The sequence below is a fragment of the Heptranchias perlo genome, chromosome 12, assembly GCF_035084215.1.
Source record: "Heptranchias perlo isolate sHepPer1 chromosome 12, sHepPer1.hap1, whole genome shotgun sequence".
NCBI lineage: Eukaryota > Metazoa > Chordata > Chondrichthyes > Hexanchiformes > Hexanchidae > Heptranchias > Heptranchias perlo.
Window position 1 is genome coordinate 51342791 of NC_090336.1, and position 16906 is coordinate 51359696.

At 44.4% G+C, this 16906-nt stretch overlaps 1 protein-coding gene across 3 annotated transcripts in view; it reads right to left on the reverse strand.

Moving 5' to 3' along the window:
- ano5a (anoctamin 5a) overlaps window positions 1–16906 on the reverse strand; it is a 147375-nt gene that overhangs the window by 79495 nt on the left and 50974 nt on the right. The window contains exon 5 of one of the 3 annotated variants that reach the window (XM_067994098.1): window positions 11784–11825. The exons of the other annotated variants lie outside the window; for them this stretch is intronic. Within the exon in view, the coding sequence (XP_067850199.1) occupies window positions 11784–11825 (42 nt within the window). The remainder of the gene's footprint in view (window positions 1–11783; window positions 11826–16906) is intronic. 3 annotated transcript variants of the gene reach the window in all.

Sequence of the window (16906 nt, forward strand, 5' to 3'; positions counted from 1 at the left end):
TACACAGATTTTTACAGAACAGAAACAGGCCATTCGGCACAACAGGTCTTTGCCGCTGTTTAATCCTCCACATGAGCCTCCTCCCACCTTACTCCATCAACATATCTTTCTATTCCTTTCTCCTTCATGTACTTAGCTTACCCTTAAACGCATCAATGCTATTCGCCTCAACCACTGCATGTAGTACTGCGTTCCACATTCTCACCACTCTCTTGAGTAAAGAAGTTTCTCCTGAGTTCTTGATTGGATTTGTTAGTGACTATCTTATATTCATGGCCCCTAGTTTTGGACCCTCCCCACTACCCCAAGTGGAAACACCTTTTCCACTTCTACCCGATTGAACCCCTTCATATTTTTAACCTCTCAGTCCTCTCTTTTCTAGAGAAAAGAGTCCCAGCCTGTTCAGTTTTACCTGATATAAATACTTTTTTTGCACTAAGTTTGAGAGGGTACAACTTTATCCAGTGCTTCTATATCCTTTTGGTAATATGGAGACCAGAACTGTGCCGGTACTCCAAGTGTGGTCTAACCAAGGTTCTACATAAGTTTAACATAACTTCACTGCATTTGAATTCTATTCCTCTAGAAATGAACCCCAGTACTCTGTTTGCACTGCTTATTGCTTGACTTAAAAGACATGAGAGACTTAAGCATAGAACTTAGGCTGACCCTCCAGTGCAGTACTGAAGGAGCACAGCTGAAATCCTGAACTATGCTCTTGTTACCTCCAGACTCGACTATTCCAATGCTCTCCTGACCTTCCACTCATCCAAAACTCTGCTGCCTGTGTTTTAACTTTCACCAAGTCATCTATCACCCGTGCTTGCTGACCTACTTTGGTTCCCGATCCACCAACGCCTCAATTTTGAGATTCTCATCCTTGTGTTTATATTCCTCTATGGCCTCGCCCCTCCCTATCACTGCAACCTCCTCCAGCCTTACGAGAACTCTGCATTTTCTATTCCTACAACTCTGGCCTCTTGTGCGTTGCCTACTTTCTTTGTCCCACTATAGGCGGTCATGCTTTCAGCCACCTAGGCCCTAAGCTCAGGAATTCCCTCCCTGAAACTCGGGGAGGTTCGAACTTTCCTTGTTGGGCAAGGGGGAGCATGCCAGTCCCACAAGTAAAAAAAAATAACTTGACTCTTTGGGCATTTTGTGGCCCAATTCCTTTTCCCGTTAGCTTCACCTGGCAGGAAAGTTACAGTGCGTTCCCTGCTTAGGCCGCCAGTTAAAATAGCAGTCAGGGCCCGATGATGTCATTGGACATGGATCTGCATATTTAAAGAAGGATCCGTTGCTTTCAGGCGGGTATCCTTGTTGCCTGCTCAAAGAGCCGGTTAAAATAGAAGACAGCAGGAATGGAGCTGGATTTCGGTGGGTGAGTCACCTGCGCGGATTTAACAGCGCACCTGTCTAGTTTACACCAGGCGGGTAGGGTTGCAAATTGTCTCTAGAGTGACAGACATAGAATGACAGGGACACACGCAAAGAATGACAGGTAGAGAAAAAGACAGAATGACAGGACAAAGATAAGAGAATGACAGGGGCAGACGCAGAGAACGTCAGGAACAGATCCACAGAATGAGACGAGCAGGGGATAAAAGGGAATTGGCGAAAGCTGAGAAATGTTTATGGTGGTGATGTCGCCTGCCGCCAACAAAGCCAGTCCTTCGAATAAAGTTGGAAATGAATGAGAATAAACAGGAAGTGGTGGCGGCGCCAGGAAAGCATCATGCAGCAATAGCGGTTATTGCCCCACCTATTCATTCAACACATGGCTGTTCGAATCACGTGCACCAAGCAGAAAAACATTCCGTTTGGTCTCAGGCAATGTTGGGATGAGATGAAGGAAGCAGCACACAGCACCTTGTATACGGGGTCGAGCCAGGACCGTGATCACGTGGTGGAGGAACAAATGATTTTCGGGGTCCCTGCGAAGAGGGGCTGAAAACACTGCTTCCAAAAGCAGTTGGCTGGCAACTATGTTCATGGGATGCTCAAACTGGGTTCCCGACTGGGCAGAGGATACGACTATTGTGGGTAGAAATGTACGGCCTTTGTGTAATTAGAAGGGATAGACAACCTTCCTACTCCATATTTGCCCACAGGTAGTCAGTGGGACACAGCACTCTCTCGACAACCTGGGCCTGTGCAACTTAATAATAGTAAGAATGACATTTTGGGAGAGTGAGGCTTTCCGTCTTTGGATCATTGCAATTTCTGAGGCTAATTCTGGGTCTTCCTGTCATTCAAGAAAAATAAGTGTGATTAATGTGTCTAGTTCATTGCAAATGGTGTGAACTCTGCCAGGGAGCATAGATAGTTCTAATAGCATGAGGATGATCCAAACCTTCTAGCCCTATTTGTGCTATTAGCTGGCTGAAATTACCCCATAAACCATGAGCAGATGACACTGCTTTATGGGACAATTTAAAACCAGTCTCAGCTGTGAAGGGTCAAGGTATCACGCCCTCTAAACTAGAATCTCAAAGCATATCCTGGTGCTGTCACCAGTTCCATCGCACATATAGTGGCTTGTGCTGGACAAGGTCAGAATTCGCCTGCACATCTTCACAAACACAGAAGAATGAATCATGCACTTCCTAGCATTGAAATCTGAATTCAAAGTGAGCTCATATTCTGTGTGTAATATTACTGTGTGGAAGTGATATGATGATTGTCATCATCTGTTCTTTTTTCCCGATGGTGGAGGTAATTTAAAGCAACAGAACATTTTTAAGCTAACATGAGCAAATTAAAAGTATAAATATTCTTAAGGTCATTCCAACAATAAACAAACCCTTATGCAAGCCCTGTTGTTATGGTGACCTTATACGTCATTTTTGGTTGTTAGAATGTCATAAAACACCTTCTGAAACGGCATTGGTTGATGTGGTTGAAGAACTGGCTGGAAGCCACATGTAAACTGTAACATTTCACCTTTCTTCCTGAGAATATTTACTTTGGTAATGTAGTGGTTATTCAGAGGCCTGGACAAATAATCCAAACAATGTGAGTTCAAATCCCACCATGGCACTTTGAGAATTTGAATTCAGTTTTTAAAAAAAAAATCTGTAAATAAAAAGCTGGTATCAGTAAAAGTGCCCATGAAGCTGTCAGACTGCTGTAAAAACCCAACTGGTTCACTACCTCCTCTTCTATGGTTCTGTACACAATATTACAATCATTTACCTCACTCTGAGACTATTTATAGCAGTTTGCCGAAGTAAATATATCCCTTTAACTCTTAGATCCAAAAAACTGAGGCACCTGCAAAGAGAACTGAGTTTAAATCTTCTTAAAATGTAGATTTTCAATATTCCATTTCCCTACACACTAGCACAGCACAGTCACCATCCAAGGGCTTAGCCCCAGCCAGGGAAGATGAAGTGGTAAGAGAATATTACCACAACTGGCACTACGAGGGTTAAAAATCAAACAGATAGAATAAATATGATTTTATTCATATGATAAACATACTTCTGTTTTTATTCTATCCATTTTTGTTTACTTTTATCAGTGAACAGCAGACCACGGATGGCAATGGCCAAGGAGTGATTTACTGGATGACAAATTAATTTGCTTAAAACCACTGGAAGAAGCAATAAATTACAAAGGCACTTTTCATTTGTTTGCTCAGTCTCAATTGAATTGAAATAGCACCTAAATAATAGAGGTTAACACAAAAACAGGAACTTCCCACTGGGAAAGAGAATAGATAAGAATGTATTCACACATTCTCAGTTGATTTGCCCAGTCAATAATGTCTACTCTATTGTTAAACGGCAATAGTAGGACCTATTTGAAAAAGACCTTTTCCCCACCCCCGCTCCCCTTGAGAAGGTACAAGAATGGTGGCAATGGTGACGCGATGGGAGTGGGGGATGCACAAAAGGCCGGAGTCGTGGGAACACAGAGTTCTCGAAGGGTTGTTATTGAGATGGGGAGTGGCAAGGCCATGAAGGAATTTTAAAATTTAAGTCATTGGCCTACATTGTCTCCCCATCTCCCAATCAGCACTGAGGTACGGGTGAGCAGGACTTGATGCAGGATAGAATGAGGGTTGCAGAGGTTTGGATGAGCTGAAGTTTATGGAGGGTGGAGGATGGGATGCCACCAGGAGAGCATTGGAATAGTCGAGTCTGGAGGTGGCAAAGGCGTGGATGTGGGTTTCAGCAGCCAAAGAGCTGAGGCAGGGGCAATGTTACGGAGGTAGCAGTAGATGGGCTTTGCGATGGAGAGGATATAGGGTCAGAAGCCAAGCCTGTGGTCAAACAGGACACCAAGGATGCGAACAGTCTGATTCAAACTGAGACACTAGCTGAGGAGGGAGATGCAATCGGTGGCAAGGATACGGAATATGAGGTGAGGGCTTCAGACAATGGCTTTTGCTGACTGAAACCTCCTGTTTATTCCCCATTTAGCCCCTCCATTGGCGGAAATGTTTCAACCGCTTAGGCCCCTCCACCTCCTTTAGAACCCTCCTTTAAATCTACCTCTTTGACCAACCTATTGATCACCCCTCCTAATATTACCATCTTTGGCTTTGCATCCATTTTTCTCAATAACAATGCGCCCCCTTGACATATGAACTGGATACAGAAACCTGGCACATGCTCCACTTCTCCAATCTTTCAACAGGTGGAACTAATGAACATTCTGGTAAAACAAAGTCAACGGCAAATCAAGCTGGTTTATTTTGCGAAATACACATGACTGACAAAAGCACCTACAACATCTCCGAGAACAACACAAAACAACTAAAGCACACGTGCTATCCCTAGTAGCAGATAGAATAGTAACCTTTTATTGATTTCCTTCAGATCAGCTTCTAGTTATATCTGAATTCCCAGGCCAGTCCATGACCTACCTTCTTGCAGCCTTTGTTGTACCTGATGGAGCCTGAACAATGGCGTTTCTCACCTTTTAATTAATTTGAACACCCTTGGCGATTACCCCTGCTGAGCTCAAATGAACCAAGCCATCTCAACCAGAATAGGTGTAACCGATCACTGAAATGACCAAACTAGTTTTCATTGTACGCAGTATGCTGGTTCAGACACCGTGGGCTCGATTTTAAAAGCAAAAAACAGGGAGGGGGGGGGTTTGGGGGCGAGGGGGGGGGGCATTGAAAATTGCCACCATTTCAGACCCGCCCCCAACCCACCCATTTCCGGTTTTCACGGGAGCGGGACGAGGGGCGGGTGCCCAACCCACTCCCAGGAGGTGGGTTGGGCTTTAAAACCCTTCAAGGAGACTTCAAGCCTCCATTTTTCACTAATTCCTGATTTCAACCCCAGGCATCCAGGATTCCCGGGCCTTCTGTTTTACGACGACCCTTGACCACGATCCTCCCCCTCAACGATCACAGATCCCCGCGATGACCCCCGATCTCGTCCCACTGTGACTGACCCCCGATCCCATCCCCCATGACTCGTGACCCCATGCCCACCCAAGCACCACCCCCCCCCCCTCCCAACATCCGTACAAAGACTTACCTGCAGACTTACCTGAAGACGTCCTCTCCCTGGCTGGTCTCCCGTCTGACTGACACCAGCCTGTCAATCAGTCGGTCAGTCGGACGGGAAACTGACAAAAAATAAATAAAAGACGTCCTCACGTCAAAATTGTAAGGACGTCCGGGAAACCCGTACTAATGGGTTTCCCGAACTCAAATTGACCCCCTTCCCCCTTCTGTTTTAAAATTGAGCACATTTCCACATGTGTGGTGGAACAAGAAACCTTAATCATAGAATCATAGAAGTTTACAACATGGAAACAGGCCCTTCGGCCCAACATGTCCATGTCGCCCAGTTTATACCACTAAGCTAGTCCCAGTTGCCTGCACTTGGCCCATATCCCTCTATACCCATCTTACCCATGTAACTGTCCAAATGCTTTTTAAAAGACAAAATTGTACCCGCCTCTGGCAGCTCGTTCCAGACACTCACCACCCTTTGAGTGAAAAAATTGCCCCTCTGGACCCTTTTGTATCTCTCCCCTCTCACCTTAAATCTATGTCCCCTCGTTATAGACTCCCCTACCTTTGGGAAAAGATTTTGACTATCTACCTTTTCTATGCCCCTCATTATTTTATAGACTTCTATAAGATCACCCCTTAACCTCCTACTCTCCAGGGAAAAAAGTCCCAGTCTGTCTAACCTCTCCCTATAAGTCAAACCATCAAGTCCCGGTAGCATCCGAGTAAATGTTTTCTGCACTCTTTCTAGTTTAATAATATCCTTTCTATAGTAGGGTGACCAGAACTGTACACAGTATTCCAAGTGTGGCCTTACTAATGTCTTGTACAACTTCAACAAGACATCCCAACTCCTGTATTCAATGTTCTGACCAATGAAACCAAGCATGCCGAATGCCTTCTTCACCACCCTATCCACCTGTGACTCCACTTTCAAGGAGCTATGAACCTGTACTCCGAGATCTCTTTGTTCCATAACTCTCCCCAACGCCCTACCATTAACGGAGTAGGTCCTGGTCCGATTCGATCTACCAAAATGCATCACCTCACATTTATCTAAATTAAACTCCATCTGCCATTCATCGGCCCACTGGCCCAATTTATCAAGATCCCGTTGCAATCCTAGATAACCTTCTTCACTGTCCACAATGCCACCAATCTTGGTGTCATCTGCAAACTTACTAACCATTCCTCCTAAATTCTCATCCAAATCATTAATATAAATAACAAATAACAGCGGACCCAGCACCGATCCCTGAGGCACACCGCTGGTCACAGGCCTCCAGTCTGAAAAACAACCCTCTACAACCACCTTCTGTCGTCAAGCCAATTTTGTATCCAATTGGCTACCTCACCTTGGATCCCGTGAGATTTAACCTTATGTAACAACCTACCATGTCAAAGGCTTTGCTAAAGTCCATGTAGACCACATCTACTGCACAGCCCTCATCTATCTTCTTGGTTACCCCTTCAAAAAACTCAATCAAATTCGTGAGACATGATTTTCCTCTCACAAAACCATGCTGTCTGTTCCTTATCAATGGGTTTCAAGAAGGAACTAGACAGGTTCTAGTCAAATGGTTTGTTAGAAATGCACCATGGGAATGCTACAGATAGATGGGCTAGATGGACCGATGGTCTTTTCCTGCCTGAAACTGTTACTATGTTAAGTAAGTTACTAAACTAATCCGAAACTATGTACCACTGAAAGTCAGACCCTCCTCCAAGGAATCTCCTTCCACTCTAGTTAGATTGGGCCCTAACTCTGGATTCAGCTTACATTTACACAATTGCAGAGCCAGTGTGAAGTGAAACCATTGCTTTTCACTGACACTACAGTTGTAGTGTAAATGCACCTTAGATTACTTCCTGTTCCTATCATCCTCTTCAAGTCTTGAATGTTGTTCCCATGTCTAGGGAGGCTCTCCTCCAGTACCTGTCTGAAATTCCTGAGCAGGAAACAAGAAAACATTATTCCTTCTCTCACCTTTAAGCTCCAACTACTCTCTCCCCATCGCAACCTTTCTCATCGCTTTCCATTTTATGAACACTATTGTGGTCCGTGCTCCTCTGAAGCTTCCTCTTCTGTTACTTCTTAGCTCCAAATATTATCTGACACACACTTCCTCTCCCCTATATCCTCAATGTGCTGCAATCAAAGTGCACTTCACTGTCTCCTTCTCTAATTTATTTATTCCAGAACTTGAGACTGCAGAGCTCCTCATTACCATCAGATTTTTTTTCCTTCTGCCATCTTCAAGCTTTTAAAATCCAAGCATGGAGTTACCTAATCCCAACTAACTGATTTACCTTATCTGTTCTTCTATTCTCATAGCTGCTAGACTGGGCCTGCGGCAGGTGGTGAGCGAACCAACACGAGGGAAAAACTTACTTGACCTCGTCCTCACCAATCTACCTGTCGCAAATGCATCTGTCCATGACAGTATTGGTCGGAGTGACCACCGCACAGTCCTCGTGGAGATGAAGTCCCGTCTTCGCACTGAGGACACCATCCAACGTGTTGTGAAGCACTACCACCATGCTAAATGGGATAGATTCAGATCGGATCTAGCAGCTCAAAACTGGGCATCCATTAGGTGCTGTGGGCCATCAGCAGCAGCAGAATTGTATTCCAGCACAATCTGTAACCTCATGGCACGGTATATTCCTCACTCTACCATTACCAACAAGCCAGGGGATCAACCCTGGTTCAATGAGGAGTGTAGAAGAGCATGCCAGGAGCAGCACCAGGCGTACCTAAAAATGAGGGGCCAACCTGGTGAAGCTACAACTCAGGACTACATGCATGCCAAACAGCGGAAGCAACATGCTATAGACAGAGCTAAGCGATTCCACAACCAACGGATCAGATCAAAGCTCTGCAGTCCTGCCACATCCAGTCGTGAATGGTGGTGGACAATTAAACAACTAATGGGAGGAGGAGGCTCTGCAAACATCCCCATCCTCAATGATGGCGGGGTCCAGCACGTGAGTGCAAAAGACAAGGCTGAAGCGTTTGCAACCATCTTCAGCCAGAAGTGCCGAGTGGATGATCCATCTCAGCCTCCTCCCAATATCCCCACCATCGCGGAAGCCAGTCTTCGGCCAATTCGATTCACTCCACGTGATATCAAGAAACGGCTGAGTGCACTGGATACAGCAAAGGCTATGGGCCCCGACAACATCCCAGCTGTAGTGCTGAAGACTTGTGCTCCAGAACTAGCTGCGCCTCTAGCCAAGCTGTTCCAGTACAGCTACAAAACTGGCATCTACCCGACAATGTGGAAAATTGCCCAGGTGTGTCCTGTCCACAAAAAGCAGGACAAATCCAATCCGGCCAATTACCGCCCCATCAGTCTACTCTCAATCATCAGCAAAGTGATGGAAGGTGTCGTTGACAGTGCTATCAAGCGGCACTTACTCACCAATAACCTGCTCACCGATGCTCAGTTTGGGTTCCGCCAGGACCACTCGGCTCCAGACCTCATTACAGCCTTGGTCCAAACATGGACAAAAGAGCTGAATTCCAGAGGTGAGGTGAGAGTGACTGCCCTTGACATCAAGGCAGCAATTGACCGAGTGTGGCACCAAGGAGCCCTAGTAAAATTGAAGTCCATGGGAATCAGGGGGAAAACTCTCCAGTGGCTGGAGTCATACCTAGCACAAAGGAAGATGGTAGTGGTTGTTGGAGGCCAATCATCTCAGCCCCAGGACATTGCTGCAGGAGTTCCTCAGGGCAGTGTCCTAGGCCCAACCATCTTCAGCTGCTTCATCAATGACCTTCCCTCCTTCATAAGGTCAGAAATGGGGATGTTCGCTGATGACTGCACAGTGTTCAGTTCCATTCGCAACCCCTCAAATAATGAAGCAGTCCGAGCCCGCATGCAGCAAGACCTGGACAACATCCAGGCTTGGGCACATAAGTGGCAAGTAACATTCGTACCAGATAAGTGCCAGGCAATGACCATCTCCAACAAGAGAGAATCTAACCACCTCCCCTTGACATTCAACGGCATTACCATCGCCGAATCCCCCACCATCAACATCCTGGGGGTCACCATTGACCAGAAACTTAACTGGACCAAACATATAAATACTGTGGATACAAAAGCAGGTCAGAGGCTGGGTATTCTGCGGCGAGTGACTCACCTCCTGACTCCCCAAAGCCTTTCCACCATCTGCAAGGCACAAGTCAGGAGTGTGATGGAATACTCTCCACTTGCCTGGATGAGTGCAGCTCCAACAACACTCAAGAAGCTCGACACCATCCAAGATAAAGCAGCCCGCTTGATTGGCACCCCATCCACCACCCTGAACATTCACTCCCTTCACCACCGGCGCACTGTGGCTGCAGTGTGCACCATCCACAGGATGCACTGCAGCAACTCGCCAAGGCTTCTTCGACAGCACCTCCCAAACCCGCGACCTCTACCACCTAGAAGGACAAGAGCAGCAGGCACATGGGAACAACACCACCTGCACGTTCCCCTCCAAGTCACACACCATCCCGACTTGGAAATATATCGCCGTTCCTTCATCGTCGCTGGGTCAAAATCCTGGAACTCCCTTCCTAACAGCACTGTGGGAGAACCGTCACCACACGGACTGCAGCGGTTCAAGAAGGCGGCTCACCACCACCTTCTCGAGGGCAATTAGGGACGGGCAATAAATGCTGGCCTCGCCAGCGACGCCCACATCCCGTGAACGAATTTTTAAAAAAAATTTCGTCCCTAGCGGTGTGCTGCATCATAGAGCTTGGCCCTTCATTTATGTTTCTCAAATGATAAAAAAAATGAACATATGAAGATATTTTCAGCCTTCCCATTGGCAGAAATTGCAAAATGGTACAACCAGCAGCCAGTGTATCTGACTCCTTTAAACTCTCGGAAGCTCATGCACAGCAGAAAGTCACTATCGGCTGATTTCCCCGTCGAGTACTCCTGGCGAGGAGCGGTATTTGCATGGGATATTCATCTGGAAATCATGGGTCCGAAGCCCCTCACTTTCCATTCATTAACTTAAATGGATGGGAAAATCAAGGTCTGCGGGCCCACAATTTCCTGAACAGCACTCTCCGTGAGCACTCAGTGGAGGGGAAATCCACATTTGCATGTTCTAACTTTGATTCAAAATCGTGCCTCTGCAGCAACTTCATTGCACAATGCTGCCAGTAATTCCGTCCATTTTACTTCATCTTCAATTTCTGAATGAGAAAATGTATTTGCATACCGAGGCCCCTGAGCATGCTCAGTTGGATACTGAAGTTTTTGCCACATGCCATTCAGCACATATAATACACACTCATGTAATGCACTCTTTCCTGCCTCTAGTAATGTTTGCACATAAACATGCTGGTTGTTTCCAATGAAAAATAATGTGCATTACATTCAATAATAATAATAAAAGCTTCCTAAAAATGTTTGCGTTGAATGCACACACTCTTATAGTGCACCGCATCTGTCAGTACGATACGTGTGCATAATATTGAAAAGATATCAGGTTGTTTTGTAATTTCTATCATTAGGTGGTCTGGCAAAATGATCATTCTCCAAACATGCGGACACAATTGTTCTAAACTAAAGTAACTTGCACCAGTTTCAAGGTATTATTTGGAGTGCAGAATATGACAATATGCTGACAAAAATTTGTTATAGCATTCTGCTGCTTGGGTTAAATGGCATGGTAACTGTAAGTGAAGCTCCTACCCAATGCAAGCTCCACAGCATTTTACAGCAATATAACCTCTAATCAGTGCCGAATGAAGGAATTTCAAAAGAAATGTAAATATATGAATAGAAAACGTGGGCTTAATCCACATACCACTAATTTGTGAGTGCGTTAAATTAGAACACAGGTCTGTGAGAAGTTCCTGAATAGTTTTTCACACATTTATTGTTATTTGTAATTCTTAATTGTGATCTCAAAGTCTCAATTTCCCCTACTGTGAAACTCAGTAATTCTAAACCAATGCAATCAGGTTATCAAGCCAGGGCTTTTCATGTCTGAACAAAACCAAGTTAGCCTCCAGGAAATGGGACAGAATTAATGGTGTTCTGCAGTTCCCTGACCTAACCATTTGAAATGAATAAAGTATTGTGGTGCAGCCGACAAATCCAGTCAGACCATCTGCGGTTAGGAAATTATTCACTCAATTGGTCAATTTGGAACGAGAAACATTTCCATTGTTAAAACCAAAAGCAATCTTTGAGCATTAGAGGGTACACTGCTGCTGTACATGCGGGTAACTGCAGGCTCCAAGACACTGTTATTGTTTAACACGGAGTGCTTTACCACACAGTACCCTGAAACGGTTTTGCACGAAGAGCATATGTTTTCTCTGCATCTGTGGAATAACCACCAAAAAATAAAAATAGTGCAACACTGGCAGTAAAATGCATCACACCTGTGCACAAAGTCATTAGCAGCCCCAGTACTATTCCATTATACGTTATGTATCAAAATGGTGGCAGCACAGTATATGGTTCTAGTTGAGTGCTGAACTCTTGACTGACATTCAAAGCTCACCTGCCTTTGTCAAACAGGTTTCGTCAGTACTCTGCCAGACAGTCTGATGGAGAACTATATGAAGGAAAGTGGGCAAAAAACTTTCAAGAAGAGCCCTGTTCAGTGGGAGTCCACAGGTCACTAGTGGATTGAGAGTGACAGACGTAGGCATCTCCCTGTCAGCTAAAGAGGGCGGTAGCTGTGTTAAGAGTTTGAGGCAGAAAGAGGGAATATAACAGACACTATATCAAAATACACTTTTGCAGTCAACAATACTGCATGCCATTCAAATACTAAACTGCACAAGAACAGGGAAACCAGAATCAAATTTGTTTGATGCATGCAAAGTTGTATAATGTGAAACACTTGAGTGCTGAATGCATTTAATTTCACAGATGCCATACAGCAAGACAAAGAATTGCGACCATGGTGCTAGATAATTTCCCCAGTTGCTCAGATTTGGCTTCCAATCACAAAAAGTTGTTTAAGTGTTGGCATTCCATGTACGAATGGTGGTTTATCATATAAACATAAGACTGCTCACAAAAACAAATACCTGAAGCCAGGACTCAGTTATTAATAGTGTCAGAAATTCAGATTCTTACTATCAAAACAAGCCCAACAAGATTTAGATAGCTTATTTGATTTATTTCTCCTGTTTTCACTTCTAAAAACATTCCCATGCTTCTCACACCCCCAGCTGAAGGGTCAGGTGAGAGACCTGCTCCCTAATCTCCCCCACTGTCTCTCTAAAACCAGTGGTAGGAGTGCATCCAAGCCAATGGCTTTGACAATATGCCCTCCTTCCCTGTGGAGAAGTGACTGACCTGTAAGTTGGCTGAGAATGGAAGCTCATTGAGAAGGGCAATGGGGAAATCGCAGGCATAGGCATTTAGCATGATTAATGTTTCTGGAAGAAGTGACAGTATTAAATGGACAACAACAACTTGCATTCAAATAGCATCTTTAATGTAGTGAAAACGTCCCAAGGCACTTCAAAGGAGCGATTATCAAACAAAATTTGCCACCAAGCCACCTAAGAGTCATTTTGCAAAGCCATATAAATAGCCCCCTCACCCTTTTTCCCTACTTATCCTCATTTTCCATTCCATTAGCCATTGCATACACCAGACAATCTTTCACCATCGTACCAGCACCGACTGCATTTCCTCCCCTTGTCACCTAGATGAAATTACGAAAGTATGAGGTGCAAGTTGGCTATGATAGATTGGGGAACTTCACTAAAAGGGATGACGGTGGATAGGCAATGGCTAATATTTAAAGAACGTGTGCAGGAATTACAACAATTATTCATTCCTGTCTGGCGCAAAAATAAAACAGGAAAGGTGGCTCAACCGTGGCTTACAAAAGAAATTAGGGATAGTATTAGATCCAAAGAGGAGACATATAAAATTGCCAGAAAAAGCGGCAAGCCTGAGGATTGGGAGCAGTTTAGAATTCAGCAAAGGAGGACAAAGAGATTGATTAAGAGGGGAAAAATAGAGTATGAGAGTAAACTAGCAGGGAACATAAAAACTGACTGTAAAAGCTTCTATAAATATCTCAAGAGAAAAAGATTAGTGAAGACAAATGTAGGTCCCTTACAGTCAGAAATGGGGGAAATTATAATGGGGAACAAAGAAATGGCACAACAATTAAACAAATACTTTGGTTCTGTCTTCACAAAGGAGGACACAAATAACCTCCCGGAAATGTTAGGGAACTAAGGTTCTAGTGAGAGGGAGGAACTGAAGGAAATCAGTATTAGTAAAAAAAAGTGCTCGGGAAATTAATGGGGCTAAAGGCTGACAAATCCCCAGGGCCCGATAATCGACATCCCAGAGTACTAAAGGAAGTGGCCCTGGAAATAGTGGATGCATTGGTGGTCATCTTCCAAAATTCTATAGACTCTAACAGTTCCTACAGATTGGAGGGTGGCAAATGTAACCCCACTATTTAAAAAAGGAGGGAGAGAAAAAACAGGGAATTACAGACCAGTTAGCCTAACATCAGTAGTGGGGAAAATGCTAGAGTCGATTACAAAGGATGTGATAACAGAACACTTGGAAGGCATTAACGGGATTGGACAAAGTCAGCATGGATTTATGAAAGGGAAATCATGCTTAACAAATCTACTGGAGTTTTTCTGAGGAGGTAACTAGTAGGATAGGGAAGAACCAGTGAATGTGGTGAACTTGGATTTTCAGAAGGCTTTTGATAAGGTCCCACACAAGAGGTTAGTGTGCAAAATTAAAGCACATGGGATTGGGGGAATATACTGGCATGGATTGAGAATTGGTTGACAGACAGGAAACAGAGAGTAGGAATAAACTGGTCTTTTTCCGGGTGGCAGGCAGTGACTAGTGGGGTACCGCAGGGATCAGTGCTTGGGCCCCAGCTATCAATGATTTGGATGAGGGAACTGAATGTAACATTTCCAAGTTTGCAGACGACACAAAGCTGGGGTGGAATGTGAGCTGTGAGGAGGATGCAAAGAGGCTCCAATATGATTTAGACAAGTTGGGTGAGTGGACAAGAACATGGCAGATGCAGTGTAACGTGGATAAATGTGAGGTTATCTACTTTGGTTGTAAAAACAGAAAGACAGATTATTATCTGAATGGTGATAGATTGGGAAAAGAGGCGGTGCAACGAGACCTGGGTGTCCTTGTATACCAGTCGCTGAAAGCGAGCTTTCAGGTGCAGCAAGCAGTTAGGAAGGCGAATGGTATGTTGGCGTTCATTGCAAGAGGATTTGAGTACAGGAGCAGGGACATCTTACTGCAGTTGTACAGGGCCTTGGTGAGACCACTTCTGGAGTATTGTGTGCAGTTTTGGTCTCCTTATCTGAGGAAGGGTGTCCTTGCCATGGAGGGAGTGCAGCAAAGGTTCACCAGACTGATTCCTGGGATGGCAGGACAGACGTATGAGGAGAGATTGGGTCGACTGGGCCTACATTCACTAGAGTTTGGAAGAATGTGAGGTCACCTCATCGAAACATATTACATTCTAACAGGATTAGACAGACTGGATGCACGGAGGATGTTCCCGATGGATGGGGAATCCATAACCAGGGGTCACAGTCTCAGGATACAGGGTATGCCATTTAGAACCGAGATGAGGAGAAATTTCTTCACTCAGAGGGTGGTGAACCTGTGGAATTCTCGACCACAGAAGGCAGTGGAGGCCAAATCATTAAATATATTCAAGGAGATAGATATATTTCTTAATGCTAAAGGGATCAAGGGATATGGGGAAAAAGCAGGAACAGGGTCCTGAGTTAGATAATCAGCCATGATCATTTTGAATGGCGGAGCAGGCCCGAATGGCCTACTTTTGCTCCTATTTTCTATGATTCTATGATTCCTGAAGGCCTTCTCGCATCTTCGCTCATTCTCTTACCATCCTGCACAGCCAGCTGCTCTTCCCAAGGCACTTTACCACACAACCGCACCAGCTGCAAAATCTATCCATTCACTTACGTCCACGTTGTTATCAGAGGTCCCAAATACTCCGTATAGGACTGATTTACATGTACTCCCTCCAGTCTGGTAGGCCATATTCAATGGCCAAAGTGAAATTTCTTTTACATTGGAGAGTCCAAGCTCAGCTTGGATGACCGCTTTGTTTCACATGTCCATTCAACCCACACGCATGGTCCTGACCTCACCATGGCACACCAATTCCACCTCACTTCCCATTCTCAATCTGACTTTTCCACCTTTGGACTCCTGCATTGCTCCAATAAAGATTTAAACAAACTTCAAAAACAGAATTTCATTTTCCGTCCTGGGCACTCGTCACCCCTTTGGTCTGAACATTGGCTTCAGCGATTAGCTATCGTCCTTATTTTCCTGCTGGATTTCCCATTAGCTATCTCCCTTATTTTCCTGTTGGATTTCCCATTAGTTATCTCCCTTATTTTCCTGTTGGATTTCCCATTAGCTATCTCCCTTATTTTCCTATTGGATTTCCCATTAGCTATCTCCCTTATTTTCCTGCTGGATTTCCTATTTCAACTTGTTGCTTTCTCTTTCATTTTTGCACCTTTTTATCTCACCTTTTTGTTTTGTCTAAAGTTTTTCATATCACTGACCAAGATGGCCTTTGACTAATATGCAGCCCTATCTTACATTTTAAAAGTCATTTGAAATAACAAAAACTATGAACCATGGAAATCTAAATTAAAAACAGAAAACACTTGAAATATACACTAGGTCTGTCAGTATCTGAAAAGACAAATAAAACAGGTTAATGTTTTGGTGGAGATCTTTGTCCAAACATGTCCCACTGAATTTAACTCCTTTTGTCTTGACTCCATTCTCTCTCCTTTGTCCAGTCTCTATCCACCTACATCCATGACTCTTCTGATTGTCTCTGCCACTGATGATTTCAGCTTCTCTAATTCCACACATTTACTCTTCACCATGGATGTTCAGTCTCTCTACATTTCCATCTTCCACCGGTGTGGTGTCCAGACTCTGCATCTTTCTTCAGCAATAAGTCAACTAATACCCATCTAGCCACCTCCTTTATTTTTGGTTAAAATACTTCTCACCTTCAACTCCACACACTTTCTTCAGATCACGCGGGCTCCAATAACACTTGACATGGTGACATGGATTGGTAATTAGTTGGGAAGCAGGAGACAGAGAGTAGGAGTAAAGGGGCCTAAGCTTTTCACCATATATATTAATGACTTGGATGAACGAATAGAGAGTTGCATATCCAACTCTGCAGTTGGCACTGAGTTAGGAGGAACAGTAAGTTGCGTAGATGGGACCAGGATGTTTCAAAGGGAAAGAGATAGACTAAATGAACAGGCAAAACTATAGCAGATGGAGTTCAATGTGGGAACTGTAAAATCATCCACTTCAGATGAGAGAAAGACAAATCAGAATATTTTCTTTATGGTGAGAG